Genomic DNA, 22,779 nt, shown 5'->3' with positions numbered 1-22,779 from the left:
TTTGATGTTCATTACATTTGAATTACCTAATATTCAGTAAGGCTTGAACATCATTGCTCAGAAAAGTTGTAAGATTTCATTCCAAAATTAATATTCTGATGATCCCTCCAGGATGGAATTTTGGATAAGAACATTGCCACACACCTTGTTTTTTTTTTTAAGATTTCTCTTAGGTATTTATTTACTGATGTTTAGTAATGTTTGACTCTTGGTTAAACAGTTTGCCCTATTCATTATAGTTTTAAGATCTTCCCCAGTATGAATTTCTGCTGATTAATCCTTTTGAAATTCACTACATTTATGAAGTTTTTTCTAATATATAGCTATGTTATTTTGTCATCAATGAAGAATGAATCAAAACCTTGCCATCTTTATTGAAAATGTTGACTTTGACACTAGGAAGAACTCTTTCAAGTTGTAAAACTAAGGAACCATTTTGACAGATTTCTTAACTTGATTGCATTTATAACACGCCTCCTCAGTTTTAAATCTCTACAGTTCACCCAGATAATCCTATTATCAAATCATTCCATGCATTTGTTTCCTGATAATTTAAAAAAATACAGTGTTGGGGATAGATTTGGGGATCTTAGAAGGCAGATTATGTAGATTATGCTATATTATACAATATTGTCCACCAGCCGTGTTGGCACAAAAGAGATTTCAGTATGGACTCCCACATTCACAAGCAAATAAATGAGTGGATGGTGGAACATTTCATCAACCTCAGAACAGTTGGACAGAAGCCTTTTATAAGGTGAAAGTCATGAATTTTGTTTATGGGGAGTTTTGTTGTTTGTAAAGTTTACAAGACAGTGAAATGAATATATTAACCAAAAAAGAGGATATATCCTCAAAGAAAATTTTGACATATATCTCCCTGTAATATCACACAAAACAGATGAAAATTATTAAAGATTATTAAAGAATTCAAAATTGGTAGACTTCAAAAATTGGAAACACACAGGAACTCATTTGACTTTAAAAAACCTAATCACTTCTACATAAATTGCAGTGGAGTTCAACTTTGTCCCCTACTGCCAATAGTTACTGAATAAAATCTGCTTTCACCACTTTAATGTCTGGCAGTGTTTATCTTTGACATCGCCTTTCCAGGGATGTCAGCCAAACCTTCTTGCTTTCCATTGCCCCAGCACCCTTCATCCTCTCGGTCCTCCTTCACTCTCACCTGAATTCCCAGCCATCGGGTTTCCTCAGCTTCCCGTGACCTCCATGATTATCCCAAACCTATAATCCTGCCCTTCTCTCCCAAGCTCTTCAGCCCACTCTTGTCCACTATCCTCCCTAGCTTCCTTCACAGCCTTGCTCCCATTTGGCCCCCCAGTGCTCAATATCCTTCCAGCTCCAGCTCTGATTATGACCCTCACTATGCCTTGCACCACCAGGTAGCCACCCATTATTCTCCATCTCTCCTTTTCTTCAACTCCTCATAGACATTAACTTTCCTGAGCCTTTCACCCATTCCTGCTCCTTATCCACCTTTGCCCATTATCTCACACATCCATTATCCCTTTTGTTCCCATGACACCCTACACACCTAATATCCACAGCATCCACTATCTCATGTAGCCTTAACTTTCTTGCACACCGTATGACCTAGTACCCTTAAACTGACCAGTACACCTTAATCCCTCTGTGACATTAAAAAAGTTGTGCCATTGAACCCTCTGTCCTTTTTGCCCTGTGGAAATTAATAAAAAAAACTTTTAAAAAATTGGGGTTGGAAAGGCCTATAAGAGGAGCTCTCAAGCCCTATCATCTATCATCAGTTATACCAGACAGCAAGTGATAGCTTGCATCTTCAACAAGAAGTACAACCGCTTTACTAGCGAAGGAAGATTTCTCTCCCCACCTGACAACAGCCCAGCCAATAAGAAATTCCACAGCTCAGCCAATGGGAAGCCATTGTTGCCCTGAACTGTCACCTTCCCCTAATGGACTCTGGTTTAGAATAGCCCTTCCCTATGCCCACTTTTTCGTCTATAAAAGCAAGCTCCCTTCCTTTGTGTTATGGGTTTGCCTGTGGTTCACCAGAGCACATATGCCAAATTGCAATTCTATTGGCTATTCTCAAATAAACTCAATTTGAGGGTAAAATAACAGGCAAATTTGCTTTGAAGATGACACCCTCATTTCATATTCCCACCTCTCCAGGATCTCTGCACCCCCATATTCTCCTTATGCCACTTTTTTCTCGTGCTCTCATTCTTGTCCTGCTCTATCACACACTTGTGCACTGTCACTACCCAACACTCTATTTTTCTAAGTGTCTTAACCTAAAGTGATGATGCTCATATCACTTTTTACATTATGGACATTGTAATATCATCCGCATGAGATGGTACAGGAAGGAGAATAAAAGGTAGATCAATAAACGAGGTCTGCAAATGCCGCTATTTCATTCATTTATGAACACAATATCAAGAAACATATGCATATGCTGACTACATAAGTTTGGGTTTTTTGAATGAAAATGAGTTTGAGTTTGCATGAGTACGAGTCATACAGAGTGTCTATTTCTATATAGTTACTCTGTGGATGAGTGTTTGTGGTAGAATGTGTATGTGAGGATGTATTAAGTAGGGCTGTGTGTATGTGACTGTTTATTTCATTGTTTGATGTGTATGCATGTGTGTGATTGCATCATGGTGTGTTTATTGGGGTGGGTGTGTGTACTAGGGGCTGTCCACCGTTATGGTTCTAATAACTGAGTTAGATATTGAGAGACATTTGATAATTGACCTGGATCAAATGTGGAGTTCATTGTAGCAAAACCAAAGATTTAATTTGAATTCGTGTTTTATATTTTATGATTAATTACAAAAGCAATCAGCATTCATTACTAAAAATTTAGAAAAAACAAGTGTGTAGAAGTGTGGCAACCATTCAATGCTCTTGAACTAGGTAAGTAGTATTCATCGGATTATCTTGTTAGTATAGCATGATGGTTAAATGCTCTGTCTTTGCAATCAGTACAGCCAGATTAATTCCCTATTTTGCCCCTAAACAAACTGTGAATTTAAACAAACACTTAACCTCTCTCTTTTTACGTTCTCCTCATCTTTACAATGAAACTAATCGCAGTGTCTGCCTCATAGATTTATGAGGAAAAAGTTAACCTCATGTGTAGCCTTCATGGAAGTTGTCCATACATAATAAATGCTCTTAAAGGTTACAAATTCAATTATGAAAAGCGTGTTAATAAAAGGAAAACTATAAATATTTCTACAGGGAAACTAATGGTAAATGGGGAATATTGGATTTCAGTTGACATGGTAAATGAAGCCGGTGCATCATATTCCCATGCAGGATGCTCTGGCTCTGAAGAAGGTATCAGGCACTGCAAGCCGGCAGAGTGGCCTTCATGGATGTGGCAATAGGATTGATCTTATCACAGACTGTATTTGGAATCCTTGGAAATTTCTCTCTTCTTTACCATTATCTCTTCCTTTACTCCGCTGGACACAGGTTAAGCTCCACTGATTTGAATCTCAAACACTTGGTTGTAGCCAACTCTTTAGTCCTCCTCTCTAAAGGAGTCCCGTGGACAATGGCAGCTTTTGGTTTGAAAGATTTCCTCAATGATATGGGATACAAACTTGTTTTCTATCTTCACAGAGTGGGAATGGGTGCATCCATCAGCAACACCTACCTCTTGAGTATCTTCAAGGCCATCACCATCAGTCCTAGAAACTCCAGAGGGGCAGAACTTAAACAGAAATCTTCCAAGCACATTGGATCTTTTATTTTCTTGTGCTGGATCCTGCACCTGCTGGTAAATATAGTTTTTCCTATGTACATGACCAGCAAATGGAACAACAGAAACATCACAATGAAAACGGATTTCGAATACCGTTCTGGGGCACTTCATAACAAAATCACATAATCACTACATGCAGCATGGCTATCAATCTCTGAGGTTCTGGGCCAGTGGCTCCCATGCTTTCATCCTGTACAGACACATGCAGAGGGTTTGACACATTCATAGAACCAATGTCTCTTCCAAATCCTGCCTAGTCCAGAGCCACCCAAAGCATTCTTTCCCTGGTGATCACCTTTGTGTCTTTTTACACTCTCACCATCATCTTCAAAGTCTGTATTGCTCTTTTTAATAATCCAAGTTGGTCATTACTGAACATCTCTTCCTTAATCAATGGGTGTTTCGCAACTGTCAATGTCAATCACTGGATGTTTCCCTTTCATTCTCATGAGCCATGACTTCAGTGTGCACAGGCTCTGCTTTGTCTGGATAAGGAATACAAAATCTCCTAATCTTACCAGAAATATATAAACTCATGTTTTTGTGTAATGTTTAGTTGTTTATTCACTCATCCTCACAGCTTTGCAAGCACAACTGTGAAACAGTCATATTAGAAGATAATGGTGAACAGGACAGACTATACCTCTGCCCAATGTGTTGTTAGTGTAGCCAAGTTGAATCAGACTCCTAGCAACCCTGTATATATCAGAGTGGAACCTTGCTCAATTTTTTTTTTTGGTGCCGTACTCTCACCTTTCAGCACTTTATCAGACAAGGCTCTATTGCTGTTTGTAGGTGTTCATGGCCAATTGTTTTGAAAGTAGGTGGCCAGGTCCTAATTCCTCATCTTGAAGTTCCACCGAAACCTGTCCACCATGGGTGATCATGCTGGTATGAGAAATACTGGTGGCATAGTTTTCAGCATCCGAGCAATGTGAAGCCACCACACTATGACAACTGACAGATGCCTAGTGTGGATACCCCTGAGAAAAAGAGAGTGCCGTGGCCCTGAGAGCACTGAACCTTAACTACGAGCCCACCCTTCTTCTGAATAATAAATCATAAATAGTAACAGCAATTGTAAATGAAATATTATGTAATTATTATATAAATACTTATATTTTATTAATGTCTGTAGTGGAGTAGTTCAGTGTCTATGAAATAATAAAACAGTAGATCCTGACATAATCTGGATATTGTAAGGATGTCTTTGACGGTATAACTTTCAATTTGGCATAATAAATTTACCCAGAAATTAACTGAGCATGGAATTTCTGGAAGAGTTCCAGGAAAAAGGAATAGCATGTGAGAGGATCATTCAAGAAACTGAAGAAAAAATTTTCTCATAGAATAATGAAGTATTATGGGGTGAAGTTGGAATGGAAATCAGTTTCAGATAGTGGATGTATTGGGGGCCAAGTTATGAAATTTGTATGTCACATTCTTATAGAGACGGTGGCCATTTGACATATAATTATATAGAGGGAGATAAGCACATTTAATTTTGATTTTCATGCGGAAATGGCCAGATTGAACTGGAGTGGGGAAAAAAAGAGTACAACGATTTTTTTTTTTTGAGGAAGATTATCCCTGAGCTAACTACTGCCAGTCCCCCTCTTTTTGCTGAGGAAGACTGGCCCTGAGCTAACATCCATGCCCATCTTCCTCTACTTTATACCTGGGACGCCTACCAAAGCATGGCTTTTGCCAAGCGGTGCCATATCCACACCCAGGATTTGAACCAGCCAACCCCAGGCTGCTGAGAAGCAGAACATGCGAACTTAACTGCTGTGCCACTGGCCGGCCCCTACAATGATGTTTTGGCTGATGTAAAAAATAAAAAAGGTGAGTTTTGACAATTTAGAAAGACATCTTTTTCCTCAGCCTCTCTCCATGCTTTTGGTCTTTCTATTGTTTATCCCATTATCCCTTGCCCTAGTTTGCTGTGGCTAATACTTTTGCTTTTAAATGTTGTATGATTCTCATTGAAGTTTGCAAGAAAATGAGAAAAAACTGTGTGGAATTTGGAAGGCAGAAGTGAAGCAGAAAATGTTAATCTCAGGGGCCCGCTCTGTGGCCGAGCGGTTAAGTTCACATGCTCCACATCGGCGGCCCAGGGTTTAGCAGGTTCAGATTCTGGGCGCGCACACAGCACCACTCATCAGGCAATGCTGAGGTGGCATCCCACATGGCACAACCAGAGACACTCACAACTAGAATATACAACTATGCACTGGGGGGGCTTTCAGGAAAACAAAAAAACTTTAAAAAAGAATTTAAAAAAATATTAATCTCAGGAGAACACAGTGCCCACATAAAGAATTTGCAAACCTCCTCACTAACTCTACCACATATAAGGTAGCCAGAAGCAGTAACTTCTCACACATCCACGACCTTTAGCTTCTCTACCCACCCTGGGACTTCAGAATGTAGGTGCCAGTGACTACCTTTATGATGTACCAGTCTTTCATACATTTCACTGATCAAACTGCTTCCAAATTCTTGCCTTATATAATTTTAACTCTCAAATAATATGTATAGGTTTTCCTGACCAAATAGATTGTTACAATCCCTCAGAATAATACTATGTTTCAAAGTCTAAAAATCTCAATCAACATGACTGTATTGTTTCCACGGTCTACTGGTCCTTTCATCTCATCTCAATAAAAGAGAGATTTTGATAATATTTTACAATCTTTTAGTAAAGGAACTCTGATGCTTAAAAACATTGAACAGATGGGACAACTGGCTATCTACATGGAAAAGAATGAAGCTGGACCCCAACCTCATACTATATACAAAAGTTAATTACAGAACCTATCAAAAAACTCAATGCAAGAACTATAAAATGCTTAGAAGAAAATGTAGGTATAAAACTTCCTGACATTGGATTAAGCAATAGTTTCTTAGATATAACAACAAAAGCAGAAGCAACTCCTCCCCCAAATAGTTTCATCAAAATTTAAAACTCGTGTGTCAAAGGACACTAACAAGAAAGTGAAAAGATAATCCACAAAATGGGAGAAAATGTTCACAAATCATTTACCTGATAAAGGCATTTTATCTAGCATATATAAAGAATTATTCAAACAAATAAGACAACACAATTTAAAAACATGCATTGCAAATGAATAGGTATTTCTCCAAACAAGATATACCAATGGCCACCAACATATGAAAAGAGGCTCAACATCATGAGTCATTAGAGAATGCAAATCAAAACCACTTCACATCTGTTGGGATAGCTATAATCAAAAAGATGGAAAATAACTGTTGATGAGGAAGCGGGAAAATCAAAAGCCTTGTGCATTGCTCGTGGGAATATAAAATGGTGCAGCTGCTTTACAAGTTTGGCAGTTCCTCAGAAAAGATAAAATTGAGTCACCTTATCTTCATGACACAATTCTGCCGGAGTCCAGCTCCAGCAGAGTCCAGGTTTCCTGAGGGATGGACGGTGTCGGCGAATGAGAGGCAGTGAGACTGGAAGTGAGGTTTCCAAGTCTGATTTATTCAAAGCATTCAAGCACTTATATAGGGTCCAGCTCACGCGTTTATGATTTCATGGAATGATCCCAGTACATAATTTTGGCAAACAAAATGGGTCTATAAGCATATCTTGTTATAATATTAGCACAGTATGTCTATGAGAAGCAAGCGACCTTTGTTAATTATAGATATTGACCTTTTCTATATGTCTACTAGGCGTCTAGATGTCTAAGACTGATTGCAAGACGGGGTGTAATGTCTAGACTCAGTTCCCCATGGGTCGAATGGCCCTAAGCCTCTATCTTTATTCCTGTAATAACGAAAGCAGAAGTATTGCAAAGTATAAGGGGACCAAGTACACACAGGCCCCCAGCTCCGTCTGATCGAAAGCCACACAGGCACAGTGCTTGGGGTTTCTCTTTTACCATTAACTCTTTTATAGGGTTCCCAATCCTCATCATAATCCCAGTTCCTCTGTGTCAATATATTATGATATTTTTCTGCAACTTTATCAGGGTTACGGGTTGTTTTAGGAGAGTGTACCTTTTGCATATCTTTGCTCCTGGGTGGGTGCCACCATTCACCTCCTGTCCTAACAGGCCTAGGATAATATCTACCTCCCAGAAGGACCTGAGGAGGGAACGTTCTCCTTAGAGGCTGATTATTAGAAGGCTTCCTCCTTGAGGGCTGTCCAAGCTCCTTTCCCGCCTTTCCAGGAGGGAGGGGGTCAGAAGGTTTTTTCCCTTCAGGCTGTCGTTCCCCTGAATCTTCCCCAGAAGGCCAGGTTACATCAGCTTCTTTCCCCCGCGTCGAGAGATTTTCCCCAAGATAGCCCATGCACAGAAAAAGAACAGCAAGAGCAATACTGCTAAGATTAGCAGCATGAGTAGGATCAGGAGCCGCCGACCGCCATCTTCTGAGGTTCCTCCGTGCGTTCCCTCATCTCTCTCCTGGACCTTTGTCCTGGGGTAGAGGCTTAGCTGACTGGTGGGCGGCTCCCGGCACAATTCCATCCCTACACATACACCCAAGAAAACTGAAAATGTATGTCCACCAAAAACAAAAAAGCCTTGTTATTGACTGTTCATAAAAGTATTACTTATAATAACTAAAAAGTGGAAGGGGACCAAAGAATTTCATACAATGAAACATTATTTAGTCATAAAAAGGAATCAAGTATTGATACATTTTACAACATGGATGAGCCTTGAAATCATTTTCACTCAAAGATGGTAAACACAGGAGACCACATAGAGTATTATTTCATTATATGAAATGTCCATGATAGTGACATACATACAGAAATTACATTAGTGGTTTGCCAGGTGTGGGAGTGGGGAGTGCTGAAGTGTATGGGGTTTCTTTTTGGGGTGATGAGAACATTCTGGAGTTAGTGGTGATGGTTTTACAAAATTGTGAGCATAAAAGCCCACTTAATTGAACACTTTTAAGGGGGTAAATATTATGGCATGTGAATTATATATAAATAAAACAAAATTCTAACATATTTACATTGAATTCAGGGAAACATTCCAATCTACTAGCTCTGGCCTACAAGACTTCGGAGACTTAAGGTCCAGTAGCCACCGCAGCAATGAAGATGAGATCACGACGGCAATGATAACGCTAAGAAGGGAAAGAATTTGAGAGAGGACTTTCAGATAAAATGAGCATATTTTTTAACCAAAACTCCTGTGTGACCTTTGGGGTAGCAAGAGGTCTCCTGCCTCCCCATCTCAACATTTCAGTTCATCATCTTGTACCATTCCAGTTCTTTAAGTAAAGACATAAAGGAACCTTTTTCTTCACATTCATAGAGCATCTACTTTGTACCTATCATTGTCCTATAAGCATTTTTATGTTGTAAAAGTTTCAAAACAACTCCTTTGTTTACGTATTCTCCCCTTTTCTTTTTTTTTTTTACTAACTATGGGGATGAAATGTAAATTAAATATATAAATTTGCTTAAAAGGTGCATGGAAAAAAGGTGTAAGGAAAAATTCTATAAGAAAACAAAAATGAATTTTAACACAGTTGAAAAGGAACAATGAACCTTAAGGCATACTACCATAGTCTCAAATTGAGATTTTTATAGCCTTGGAAAAGTTACTTTCCTAGTAAAACTATTAAATCATATTTACTGTCTGATAAACGCCTCTATACATTTTCATGAAACTACTGTACAAATATCACAGTTTAACAGTATTGCACAAACACTTTCAACAATCGTCTTGTATAAAGGATCCTATATGTGCAGCAGAAAAGGATGTGTATATAGTTATTAGCATGAGGAAAACTGATCTTCCCCAACCAAGGAGTGAAAAACTTCAAGAGTAAGAGTAAAAATTCAGTGTTCAATTAAAGTCTGACTTCATTTTTTATTATTTGATTACTAACAGCTTTTATAAGTCTCCCATCCCTCTTTCCATTCTAACTCACAGGTGGGCAAGCTGGTTAGAAAGCCTGCGTGCTCCCTTCTTTGGCGGTGGCCGAAACTTTTAAACCATATTCAGGTACCCTCTCCTCGCACCCCCACCCCCAACCACCATAAAAACCCCATACCAACAAACCTGGAGAAAAGGGCCCTTAATACATTCATCATGATGAGTTAGAGCAGAGTTTTACGTCTATTATATATCATTCATCATACTCTCAAGTTTTTATACCATACTGTATCACAAAGTCAGGCTTCTTGTTCTTTCAGGAAACTGGACATAAGTGAACCTCAGCTAATGAAGCGTGCCCTTTCTTCTCACTAAACCCTTCCTGGAGACTTTCCTGGTGATATATAAACAGACTGTAATGAAGGCACAATAGGAACAAGTTTCAAACCTCAGGTTGAAAATCATCAATAGTAATGTAGCCTTTTTAAGACACTTCAAATAATTAAATATTTAATAAAATGTAAGTAACAGGACCTTTCCACAGGTATCCTTGTAACTTTGCCATGATAGGTTGTATGTTTTTGATTTTTAATTACCATGTAGAATTTAACTTGAATAATCCTTGAGAAGAACTCGTAGACTTAGTTTCCTCTGGTATGAATTATCTGATGCGTAGCCTGTTGTGAGAAATTGTTAAACAATTTATCACATTCATTACATTTTTACGGTTTCTCTACAATATGAATTCTTTGGTGAATCCTTAGGTCAGACCATTGTCTAACGATCTTGCCACGTCAACAACCTTTTGATGTTTTCTCTCCAATATGAATTCTCTCACAAGCTGAAAGGTGTAAACATTTCATAAAATCTTCACATATTCATTTCATTTATAAGGTTTCCCTCCAGTAGGAACTCTAATATTACATAAGGCTTGATCTTCAGAAAAACGCTCTGCCATACCCATCACATTTATGTGGTTTCTTTCAAAGATGTACATTTCGATGCCTAGCTAAAATGTGAGACTTGGTTAGAGGCTTTGCCAAATACGTGACTTTTATTGTTTCTGTTCAAACTGTATGGATTCTTTGATGTTAAGGAAGGTTTGAACATATATTAAAGGTTTTGCCACACACCTCTGTGAGGTTTCTCTCCACTGCAATTTTCTGATTACCCCCAATGCTTGATCTTTGGATAAAACCCTTGCCACACATATTGGGTTTACAATGTTTCTTTTCAGTGTGCATTCTTTGATGTCTAGTAAGGTTTGCAAATTGGGTAAAGGCCTTGTCACACTCACTACATTTGTAAGGCTTCTCCCCAGTATGGATTGTCTGATGACGAGTAAGGCTTGAACACACATTAAAGGCTTTGCCACACACATTGCATTTGTATGGCTTCTCTCCAGTATGAATTATTTGATGTATGACAAGGTTAGAGGACTGGTTAAAGGCTTTGCCACATTCTTTACACGAGTAAGGCTTCTCTCCACTATGGATTCTCGTATGTTGAGTAAGGCTTGAACGCTCCATAAAGGCTTTGCCACACTCATTACATTTATAAGGTTTCTCTCCTGTATGAGTTCTCTGATGAATTGTAAGATTTGAATGTTGACTACAGACCTTGCCACACACGTTACATTTATAAGGTTTCTCTCCAGTATGGATTCTCTGGTGTCTAGTGAGGTGTGAGATGCGGCTGAAGGATTTGTCACACTCACTACATTTGTAAGGCCTCTGCCCAGAATGAATTCTCTGATGATTAGTGAGATTCGAGCTTCCTCTGAAAGTCTTCCCACACTCATTACATTTATAAGGTTTCTCTCCTGTATGAATTCTCTGATGACTTATAAGATTTGAATGTTGACTACAGACCTTGCCACACATGTTACATTTATAAGGTTTCTCTCCAGTATGGATTCTCTGGTGTCTAGTGAGGTGTGAGATGCGGTTGAAGGATTTGTCACACTCACTACATTTGTAAGGCCTCTGCCCAGAATGAATTCTCTGATGATTAGTGAGATTCAAGCTTCCTCTGAAAGTCTTCCCACACTCATTACATTTATAAGGTTTCTCTCCAGTATGGATTCTCTTATGCTGAGTAAGGCTTGAACGCTCGGACAAGGCTTTGCCACACTCATTACATTTGTAAGGTCTCTCCCCAGTATGGATTTTCTGATGACTTGCAAGATTTGCATTTTGACTACAGCCCTTGCCACATATATCACATTTATATGGTTTCTCTCTGGTATGGAGTCTCAGATGTCTAGAAAGGTTTGCAAATTGGGTAAATGCTTTGCCACACTCATTACATTTGTAAGGTCTCTGCCCAGAAAGAATTCTCTGGTGACTAGCAAGGTTTGAGCTTTCTCTAAAAGCCTTCTCACAAGCATTGCATTTGTAAGGCTTTTCACTATTTTTCACTGTTTTCTGATGTTGTGTAAGTAATAATGGATACATAAAAATTTTCCCAGAATTATGATGAATGTTGATGTTGATACTAGGAGGAATTCTTTGAAGTTCTGATGCAGAATAACTATTGTTGATAAACTTCTCAACTTGATTACCTTCATGAATTTTCCCTTCAGTTTGGAACTCCTGAAGTTCAGCCAGATGTGACTGAATTCCTAATCCAATCCTATTTTCAAAACATTTTATATACTTGTTTCCTGCATAGGTTTTGTTATGTTTCAGTTTTAACAAATATCTTATATATGACTTCTCATGTCTGCTATATTGATAAGTACTTTTTCTTACAGAAACACTCTGCGTTAGAGGGAAATTATTCCAGGATTTGTTATGCGGTTGATCTCTTCCACCAGTGAGATTTTTGTTATGGGCTGTAGTCACTCTTTTGTAATTTGTTTCATAACATCCACACTGACTCTCAAACTCATGCATATTTTGCTCAACTTCCCTGAAATTAAAATCCTTCATGTCGTTTCTTTCATGTTTTTCCATCATCAATGTTTGGAATAATTCTCCTTTGTTAATATCCGCTTTTGGTGATATTTCCTTGATCACACATCTAGCACAGATATCTGAAAGATATAAAGAACCATAGGTTTCCAATTAACTAGAATTGTAAAGTGAATATTTTACAGTGAAAACATAATGTTAGACCAAAAGTAATATGTATAATTACTAAACTTCTCAACCACAGTATGCAAATATCTAGGAATACAAAGGGAATAGGATTCCTCAATAAAAAAGGGTGAATAGATAAAATTATTTTCAAGAAAGCCTAGTTCCAGTACCCTATGATCAAAGCACTCACAGTATGAAAATTTACACAGGCCCTGAAACAAGTGGTATCTTTCTGTTGCCACCCTAAAGTACATATCAACTGGCAGTAGACATTTGGGTGTCTCATATTTGAAGAAAAGCAATATCATATTAATGCATGTCTACTGCATAATTATTGTATCCAATTAAAGGCTAAAACAGCACTATATACTATAATGGAAATCTCTACCAAACATATCTAATAAGATAAATAAATGGCAATCACAATTACAAAATAAAAATAGCACTGGGAAAATAAGGAAGAACTTGATAAAACACTATTGTAAGAATAAAAAAATATTGTTCTGAATTCCTATAATAAAACCATCTCCACTTGTGCAGAACAGGCATTTTGCAACATTAACCATTGGTGCATGACAGTCATAATACATAATAGAAAGTGAAAAGCCATTATATGTAAATCATCATAAAAATGAATCAAACATGTTAGAACCCATGACAAATCCAGAAGCTGAATAATAAGTAAACACAATTATAAACAATTATAATCTGCAGAATTCTAAAGTCTTCTTCCTTCAGAACAATATCTTAAGAACCACTGACTTTTGAAATAGTCAGTTCAGTTAAATACATAGTATTTGAAAGACTAAGAAGAGGGGAAGGCAATCAGAAATCAGATTATGATTTCATGCCTGCAGTTAACGGCCAGCAAACAAAGCAATTTCCTCACTATGGAGCAGTCTTTAACTATGCAATTCTGCAGTCACAAAACAGAGAGTGTGTGCTTTGCAAACTTATTAACTAAGGTCAGAGACAACACTGATATGAAACAAACTGCAAAATACAGAGAAAATATAATGCAAGCAAAGGCCAATCTCATACGAACCATAAGAGAAAGTTAAGAAATCTTAGTAAACAAAGGTAAATTTTCAGTCTTTACTAAATTCCCTGCCGTGTTCAAAGCCCTCTAGGCCTCTAATAAGCATTAATTTATTTAAAATTCTTGAGGTAAAAATATCACAATTTTCCATTTAAAAACAATGGGCCTATGGGGTTTATGTATCCAACACTAATTCACACAGAAAGTAAATTTGAGAGCCAAGATTTGAACCTGGGCCTGCAGGTTCTGGCCACATGTTCTTAAGTACTAAACACCCCTGCCTACTCAGAAGGTAGGCACAAAGGTCACAGAAAATCCCAGCAGCATAGACAGAAATCCTTCAAGAAAATTAGAGGAACGGAGCTGTGTCACTAACACTGCTAGTGGGCTATCTCTCTAGCATAATGGCATCTGAGTTATTACTCCCTGAATGGATTGATTTACACTGACTAGACTAAAGTGCTGTCCTCAGCAAGCTGTCTTCTGAAAGAAGAGGGATCTTTGTACAGTGTATGGGGAAGGGGTTGAGGTGGGGAATTCTGAGGAAACTTGGGTGTCCAGGGCTTAAAATTCATATGCTAAGGAACTAAGAGTGTGCTGCATCCAGACCAATGAACAGTCTCATGAAAGGTGGAAGAACACAGCTTGTACTTGCAAATTTACGGGAACATGACTGTGATAGGACAGTAAAAATCCTTAGAAGAGATGAACTGATTTAACAAGTGGCATGATACTGACCCATTCTGTGGTAAATATACTATGGGAAGGGGAAAAATGGAAGAGATTGAAGGGAGTGAGTGGGAGGAATAGAGGCATATCTCTATTCTAATATTTGCCCTGCAATTTATCAAACTGAAACTTACCCTTGGACTTCTCTTTATATGCATATACTCAAGAGAATATATGCCTACACATATATTCCATGAGACGTGTACAAAAATGTTCCTAACAGGTATCAAAAACAAAGTTGTGGAAATGGCCATCAAGGGGAGATGGAACGAATCCACTCTGTACATACACATGCAGATGCAAAGAAACTCTGTCAAGAACACAGCAATGGAGGATGACCCTGAGGCAAGACGAGGAATCGCTGGTGGGGAGGACAAAGAACTTACTGGAGGGAAACAAAGTCAGCAGAAGGCTCTTGTCACGGTCTGAACTTTGGGGTAGATGTGATTACATTAGCTAAAGAGCAATAATATAGTAACCAAATTATTAATTACATAATATATTTTATAAGTAGTAATTTACCAATTTTGGCATCTTAACCTTTTTGAGGCTAAGTGTCCTTGTTTGTTATATAAGAATAATGTTCCTTTTGCTGGCCTCCTCTAATGATCTGAAATTACCTACATGGATCTCTTATCACAATCCCTGGCATAAAGACACACGAGGCGAGGGATGCTCTTACACGATATATATTAGTAGATATATAGTTGTTAATATAAATCAATGGAAATTAATGTGCACTTATCCACAATTAATAACTTCTGACTTCATAAGCATCATCAGAACATAGGCAACCTCAAGGGGAAAATAACTTAACGACCCACAGCAAGAATTGGACTCTACTAAGGGCAGTGTTCACAGCAGAGGACTGGAGAAACAACTTTGGGTGGTGCCAGGCAGGAGATCAATGTGCAGAGAGGTGGTCAGCAACGTAAGCAGCTGACCATGCCAGAGAACAGGAGAGCACTGGGACGCGGGTCAAGGACCAGGTGAACTTTCAATGGAATTCAGTTTAAAACAAGAGGATCTAAACAGCCTTCAAGTGTTAACTAAAGAATATCATGACCAGAACGTTAGAAATTTTATGGAAAACGCAAGTGTTACAAGCAAGAGTGGTGAGCACACACATGGAGTAGAAGAGACTGGCTAAGTTCCCAATAAAATACAATGAGGTATTTAAAAATGAGTTTAGTATACCAAGATGTACATGATGAATCTAGACAGGGAGATTAATTATAGAATAAAGCATGTGTACCAAAATATAAAAAGCCAGTAAAATTAAAATAAAACCCAACAAGTTTATTTGGAAAACTTAAAATATATTATACAAAAAGTAAGGACCTTATACAATAAACTATGACAAATCAATTTAATGGTAATTCCAGGATGAACACGGTAGCTGAATACAAAAAGTATATTCTTAAGATCTGATATTCCCAACGTAAAACATTCAATCAGTGTGAGAAAAACGCACTTTAAGCCAAGGTACTAAATCACGTGAAAGAGAACAAAGAGACTAAGATAATTTTTACATAAAATTCAGAGGTTTGAACAGGTTTTGGGGAAACTGCTGCTGAGCCATAAGCCTGAACACTCAAGAAGGAAATTTCCTTGTAAAATATATAAAGAAATATTCACTACTCAATCCAATAGCCATACAAATGGAAGATATAAAATAGAATTCTGAGTGCCATCAAAAGTATGCAATCAATGATCAAAATTTTTTAGTTCATTTATACTACATGGGAATGCACACAACGAAAACAGTAGTGGCTTAAACCTAACAAATTAGGGTAGAGCTAAAAAATGGAGGCATCCTTTAACTTCATAAGTTCCCTCAATATGATGTATCAAAATTGCACGTGTTTGAAAGAGAATGAACAAGAAAATAAACATGAGATGAATAATTTGGTATGAACGATAATTTGGTCAAAGCCTCACAGACGGAAGGTTGTGACAATGTTCACCCTAGGATAAATCCATATACCTGTGATTGCCAGCTCAAAGGGAATGTTCACTAGGATGTTTGATCAACACTGCCACACTGCCCTTGAGAGACACTGTGACACTCCACAAAAAGCAAAAAGATAACTACAACCACTTATTAATCAGACTCTCATATTTTCTATCTCAGCATCCTAGGATTTGCACTTTCTATCTCAGCATCCTAGAATTTGCTGATAGCTCCACTCAGTGGCCTAAATGGGCACTTCTGTAAGTAACAGGATGACACTGTAACATATTAATCAAAATGTTCTCCTTTAAATACTTTGTTACCCAGTAAACCCCCTCTGTGGGAGAGTATACCAGAAGGTGTCCATTATCTACAAGTGGATTATCATAGCAGAAAAAAGAGGCTGATATTTCAGACCCTAAGAAAGCATAAATTCCAGATGCTAAATTACACAAACTTAACAGAACAGAAAATCTTTAGCAGAACAGAAAATCTTCCAGAGCCGAGGTTTGTCTACATTCAGCATAGGTAGAGTGCCGAAGAAGGCGAAAAAGTTAACATATGGGAGTAAAGTAAGGGAGTCAGATCTGGCAGGGTCCTTGGGAAGGAGCTGTGTGCTCTGCCCATAAATCCTAAGCTGAGTGCCAAAAAGCAGCTGAGATCCGTTCCCCATGTGGGATTAAGGACCAAAGATACAATCTCTTTGTCCACTGTCTCATCTCTACAGTACTGCTGAGTAACGATCTCAGAAGATCCACCCCACTTCCCCATTAAACACTCCTGACATATGGCAAAAGCAGGAGTGAAGCAATGGCTGTGAGGCCTAATGAGGCAGAGAGCCCATGAGGCAGTTCCACGCACTTTCCTGGGACCCAGATGCAATGGAAGAGCAGCCAATGTTTTCCATCTCCTAAGAAGGTCTCCTAAACGTGGGAAATGAGGATGGAACCTGGATAGGTCCTGGAGTCAGGATTACAGAGGAACTGATGGATCAGCTGGAATCAGATGGAATCAAGTACAGAAGGAGAGACCAAAGGGGAAAGTGGACCACTTTGAAACAGCCCATCTCATCCCTCTCAAAGCCAAAAGACCAAAAAAGTCACAGGAGCCAGACAACGGAGAACCGTGGGTCATGACAAAGACTTTGCCTTTGTCTCTGCATCAGCTGGACCACCACTGAAGGTGTGGAAGATAAATTTTTCCATGACTGCAGAGCACAGTAATGGGGGAGATTTCCTTTGACAGCTCACAAGTACTTTTCTTTTCCTATAGACCTTTCCCATTTGGGGAGAGTTTCTCAAACAATATTGGATGAAGTTGCTTCCTCTCTGCCCATCTGAGCTTTTACCTGTATCTTTGATACACTCCCACCTACCTGGCTGTTTCACTATTTTCAACTCGCCCCCTACAGCCCAGGTCACTTGCCTTTGCTCCAAAATGGACATAATATTCAGGTCAGAAAGAGAGAGTCTCGCTTGTAAGAAAAGAGAAACATGATATGCTGGGGCTTTTCTAGAATTTAATCCCAGACCCTTGTTCAGCTAAGAAAGGACATTAAAGATGGGTCTAGAAAAATATTTCAGAAATTTGTCCACTGACTGCCTTCTTCTGAATGCGTAAGGAATATTTTAAATATACAAATACCCAGCTCTCTTCCAAGAATTACTGAATCAAAAGCACAAGGACAAAACCAGGTCATCAGATATTTTTACATTTTGCTACAATGTTTTCTGATTACTTGGGCTCATTAACCTAGCATGAAGTGGGCAGATCATCTGAAGAGAGGGGAAAGTCAAAGTTCAGATGCTGCATCACAAAGCTTTTTATTTCTGAATCGATATGGCTTCAAATTCTTTCTGAAAAACAAGGATCTGAAACTCAGTCAGCAAAGCAGGGCTCCCCAGAGACTCTCAAGGGAAACTGCAAAGATAAATAGGACAGATCCTGACTTCTGGAGGAAGCTCTCCTCACCCAGGGAGAGCAGGTTCCTGTAGTTCTCCAGCATCACGTCCCTGTACAAGGCCCTCTGAGCGGGGTCCAGGCATTCCCACTCCTCCGGCGAGAACTCTATGGCCACGTCCCTGAAAGTCAACAGCACCTGTAAAGAAAAACACAATTTGCCAAGTGGACATGGGGAGCGTTCTTATCTTCACACGAAATGAGAGGAGAGAGGGGTACGGATTGATTTGGTTGTAGTGAGTATTTTGACAGATCAGCGTAAGATAATTTTCAGCAAGTCATATAACCCTAATTTTGCATTATTACACTTTCCAACCAGAGGACATAAATCCACAAAATGACTTGTACATTTCACAATTTTGTGGACAATAAAAGAAATATACAAATTAAAAAATTCATTATAAAGTGGTCTATATAGAAGTGCTAGATACTACATTCTACACACCAATAATATTTAGTTTCTCTGATGAGCTAGTGTATGGGTGGTGACTTTAGGAATTATGAAGTCCACAGTGGCTTTAAAGAAAGTTTAGAATCTAAGAATTGTGATGATGACTACGATGGCAGAGACAAAAAGTTTCTGAACACTTACTATGTGCTAAGCATTACTCTAAATGTAATATTATTTCCTGTAATAACATTAGAGAAATATCTGTTCCCACCTTATAAAGGAGATAACTGTGTCACAGAGACTCTAAGAAACTTGCCTCAGGTCAAACAGCTAAGAAATGGCACAGCCAGACCTGAACCAGGTGGTCGGAGCTTAGAATTGAGCCTAAAGAATCAGAGTTAAGTAATAGATGCAGCGTTAAAAGCACATTGGTAGTGGGCTTCCTAAATGAGAAAACCTGAAACAAGTTCAAACCTAATAACATGGAACTGCATAAAAGATCTCAACACGCTCATACACATGCATGCACATAATACATTACTATTCTCACTACTATTAATTCACTACTGTGATAGTGTAGAAAAAAATCCAAGGCCATGGAAAATATGGATGAACGCTTTTAAAAGGTTAAAATAAATATAAAAATTATTTATGAAATGATGATATATCTTTTACACACACCATAGATTTCTACTTACACATACACACACACTCTTTCAGTAAAAGCATTTGCCTCTGAATGACAGATGTTTTTGGATGAATTTTTCTATCAATTTTTTATTCATGCGCATTTCAGCATTTTTGGTACAACGAACATTTATAAATCATACTTAATTTTAGTTAGGTTGCTGTCAACATTATTGTATAGTAGCCTACTTAAAAAAAACTACAAAAACAAAAAATATACAGAAAATTTTACCTTCAATCTCCACTAAATACGTATATGTAAATATCAATAAAATTTTATTCATTTACATTTCGATAATCTACCATTAACATAAGCCAAAAGTTTATCCAATAAGAAAACAATGACTGAAGATGAGAAAATTTATTGTTATACATTAACAGGTTAAAATAGAAAAAAATAATTTATGAAAGCAAATCTTTGAGGAAATTCTTGGATAATTAAAAATCATGCCAAATAAAAAATTAAAATTACAAGAAGGGTTAATAAGCAAGAAAATTTCAGCAAACATCATGACTGGCAGTAAACAATGAAAACATTTCCACTACAGATGAGGCTGACACACGGGCTATTACAGGAGGGCTCCCGCCACCCGCCACTGCACATCACGCCTGGGCTGGGCCAGTACAATAGGGAAAATGAGGTAACGTGAAAATAGCATGTAAGAGTTGGAAACGTTGTCATTCAGAAGACAAGAGAAACCTAGAAAAAGAAGGGTTTTTAACTATAAGAACCATTAACATACTGAAAACAGTTTTTCTTCTTTAGTAATAGTAATTTAAAACAACACAATATGAGAAACAGTCCGCCCTGCCATTAGCAAATATACCGTGACACGTATTTACAGCATATTTCTACAGCTACGTGACGAAATTATGAAGTTTTTCTGAAGGACATTAACAAAAGACAGAAAGTCTGGAAATCACCATTCCTACTTGGAAAATGTGGCGATCGAAAGAGACCTCAGTGATTGCATAAATTCAGAGCAACCCAAACTCAAAAGAAATTAGGGGGATTGCAAATAAAAACTTCTGCTGTATCTAGGAGAGCCAACGCGATTTTGAAAAGAAAAAGTAAACAGAAGCCCACCAAATTACAAATGAAACTATTATTGCAAATACTATCTGAAACTTGAAGATGAATAAAATAGCTACAAGACACCCAATGAATCTCAATCAAAGACAGACTTAGACACAACTTTGAACCATAAAACATTAGGACTAAACGAAACCAAATATGACTTTCACCTGGGAAAGCGTCATTTCTGACTCCTTTCTTTCCTCTGCGTCTGGGCTTCTTTCTCGGCTAAGATCAGTCTTGAGAAGTGAATCCTGAATGTTGACAACAGGCTGTTTAATGCTTAGAATCAACATCCCCTCTTCCTGGGACACAAACACACACACAGGGAGGCCCTCAGCATCCAGAAAAGGCGATTCTCCCCTGCCCACTGCTGCAGGCAGGGTAGACAGCGATTGGGGTAGACGGAGACATACGAGCGAGGTTTTTGGGGTTTTGTAGGTTTTTCTTCCTTGTCCTCAGAGCTCGCTGCCCTCCTGGGATGCCCACACGTCCCGGGGCCGCAGCGCGACCTGGGCAGGACTCACTCTCCCCTTCCAGCCAGAGACGCGGCCCCGACCGAACTCCGCACAGAAGCAGGACCCCTCACCGCTTCCTGGACCAGGGACGAGGAGCGGGAGCTCAGAGGAGCATTTTAAACCAGAAAACGACGCGGCGGTCTCTACTGGAGCGAAAGCAGAACTACTGGCGGGTATGGACTCCGGAGCGACTGTCACCCGAAAAGGACACGGGCTGCCCGGGAACCGGCAGCAGAACTACGAGGCCTCGGAACGACTCACGGTGACGCCGGGACTCAGCGGGAGAGGGAAGGCGGGGATGGTAATTTCAACGTCCAGAGAGACCCTGGAACCCTGGGTGTGGAATACACGGGGCTGTGGGGCCCCGAACCGCCAGTCTGAAATAGAAAATCCGACCCTCGCTCACTGCAGCGCGTCTGTCGCTCAAATCGACTCACTTCCGGGTTTGGAAGCAATTGCGCACGCGCAGACGAGGGAGGCGGTACAGAGGGCGGGGCGAGGCTGGCAGAGGCGGGATGTGGACAATGGCTGGGAGGGGCAGGAAGTGCTCTGGGGTGTGGGCGGGGTCAACATAGGGGCGGAGCCTGGCCTTCCCTCTCTCTGGCCCTGGCTGCTTGTGAATCTGTTGGCACTTCTGCCCAATGGTGCTGTTTTTCTCTTTTTTGGAAGGAGATTAGCTCTGAGCTAAAATCCGTGGCCAATCCTCCTCTTTTTGCTGAGGAAGATTGGCACATTGGCCCTGAGCTAACGTCTATGCCCATCTTCCTCTACTTTGTATGTGGGCCGCCTGCCTGCAGGGTGGCTTGATAAACGATGGGTATGTGCCTGCCCAGGATCTGAACCAACAAACCCTGGGCTGCTGAAGCGGAGTGCATGAACTTAGCTGCTACGCCACTCGGCCCGCCCCTTGTTTCTCTGCTTTTTGATTCCTTTAAATCTCATCGGTTTCTGGTGAAGCAGAGTTGCTTTCTACGTGTTCTAAGTTAATGTTTCAAACAATCTAAGGCAAAAGAGTAGAGTTGTGAAGACTGCTCGTATTGGCAGCTGAGACGCTTTCCTCAAAAACTGAAGGTGGATAAATTCAAAAGCTTTTGGTGCAAATGGTTGGAGATGTGTGTCTTGGCAGTGATGGGAACTGGAATCTGACCACTCGGATGGTCCATTGGGAGGAAGCCTCCGTGATTGCTCTCTCCATGGGCCTGCTTAGGATAGGGCAGCTGGCCTCCTCCAGAGCGAGTGATTCAAGCAAGAAAGAGCGAGCCGGACCAAGATGGAATCCGCAGTGTCTTTTATAACCTAACCCCAGAAATGACATATTGTTACTTCTGCCAGATTCTGTTGGTTACACAAACGATCTCTGCTAATTTCTGTTGCTGCCTCTGCTGCTCAGGAAATCAGTTGTCCTACTTTTCCCACGAACCAATCAGTTCGCAAGAAGCAGGACTTTTCATGATAAAACTGGGAAAGTCCTGGGCAAACTGGGCAAGTTACTTGCACTAGCTGCTGTGCCACTTACTTTCTCGACCATTCTCCACCCTGTCTGGTTTCTCTCTTTCCTTCATCCTCCTCTTTTCCCCACCACCACCCTTCTGTTTTTTCTCCTCCCCTCCTCTCCTTAACTCCATCGCCGTTGCTCTCTTATTCTTCCCGCCTCACCTCTTCTTTCTCTCCTTTTCTACTCTCCCACCTGCAC

At 39.5% G+C, this 22,779-nt stretch overlaps 1 protein-coding gene and 1 pseudogene across 4 annotated transcripts; one reads left to right on the top strand and one right to left on the bottom strand.

Annotated features, from left to right (window-relative positions):
* Positions 3,386-4,312, top strand: EQUCABV1R-PS939 (vomeronasal 1 receptor equCabV1R-ps939 pseudogene; annotated as a pseudogene).
* Positions 7,269-21,609, bottom strand: LOC138915950 (zinc finger protein 677-like). 4 transcript variants are annotated; one of them, XM_070224873.1, is made up of 4 exons: positions 21,493-21,609; positions 20,739-20,822; positions 18,428-18,554; positions 7,269-12,688 (listed from the first exon to the last, which is right to left on the bottom strand). In XM_070224873.1, exons 2-4 carry the CDS (start codon positions 20,751-20,753, stop codon positions 10,743-10,745), a joined length of 2,088 nt encoding a protein of 695 aa, XP_070080974.1. In that variant the 5' UTR covers positions 20,754-20,822; positions 21,493-21,609; the 3' UTR covers positions 7,269-10,742. The 4 variants fall into 4 exon arrangements, with proteins under 4 accessions (XP_070080974.1, XP_070080975.1, XP_070080973.1 ...); XM_070224874.1 differs by having other exon boundaries at positions 21,158-21,516; XM_070224872.1 differs by having other exon boundaries at positions 20,739-21,557.
* Positions 21,610-22,779: the final 1,170 nt, after the last annotated feature.

The sequence above is a fragment of the Equus caballus genome, chromosome 10 (assembly GCF_041296265.1).
Source record: "Equus caballus isolate H_3958 breed thoroughbred chromosome 10, TB-T2T, whole genome shotgun sequence".
Classification (NCBI taxonomy): Eukaryota; Metazoa; Chordata; class Mammalia; order Perissodactyla; family Equidae; genus Equus; species Equus caballus.
Note: the sequence above shows the minus strand (reverse complement) of the source record. Positions and strands in the feature narration are given on the sequence as shown.

Excerpts from the sequence above, each read along its gene's own strand:
- LOC138915950 (XM_070224872.1), bottom strand. The coding sequence starts at position 20,864 with ATGTTGATTCTAAGCATTAAACAGCCTGTTGTCAACATTCAGGATTCA. Across the intron at positions 18,555-20,738 it reads CAGAAATGACGCTTTCCCAG|GTGCTGTTGACTTTCAGGGA; the intron begins GTGAAAGTCATA and ends TTTTCTTTACAG. Across the intron at positions 12,689-18,427 it reads CAGGAACCTGCTCTCCCTGG|ATATCTGTGCTAGATGTGTG; the intron begins GTGAGGAGAGCT and ends TATATCTTTCAG.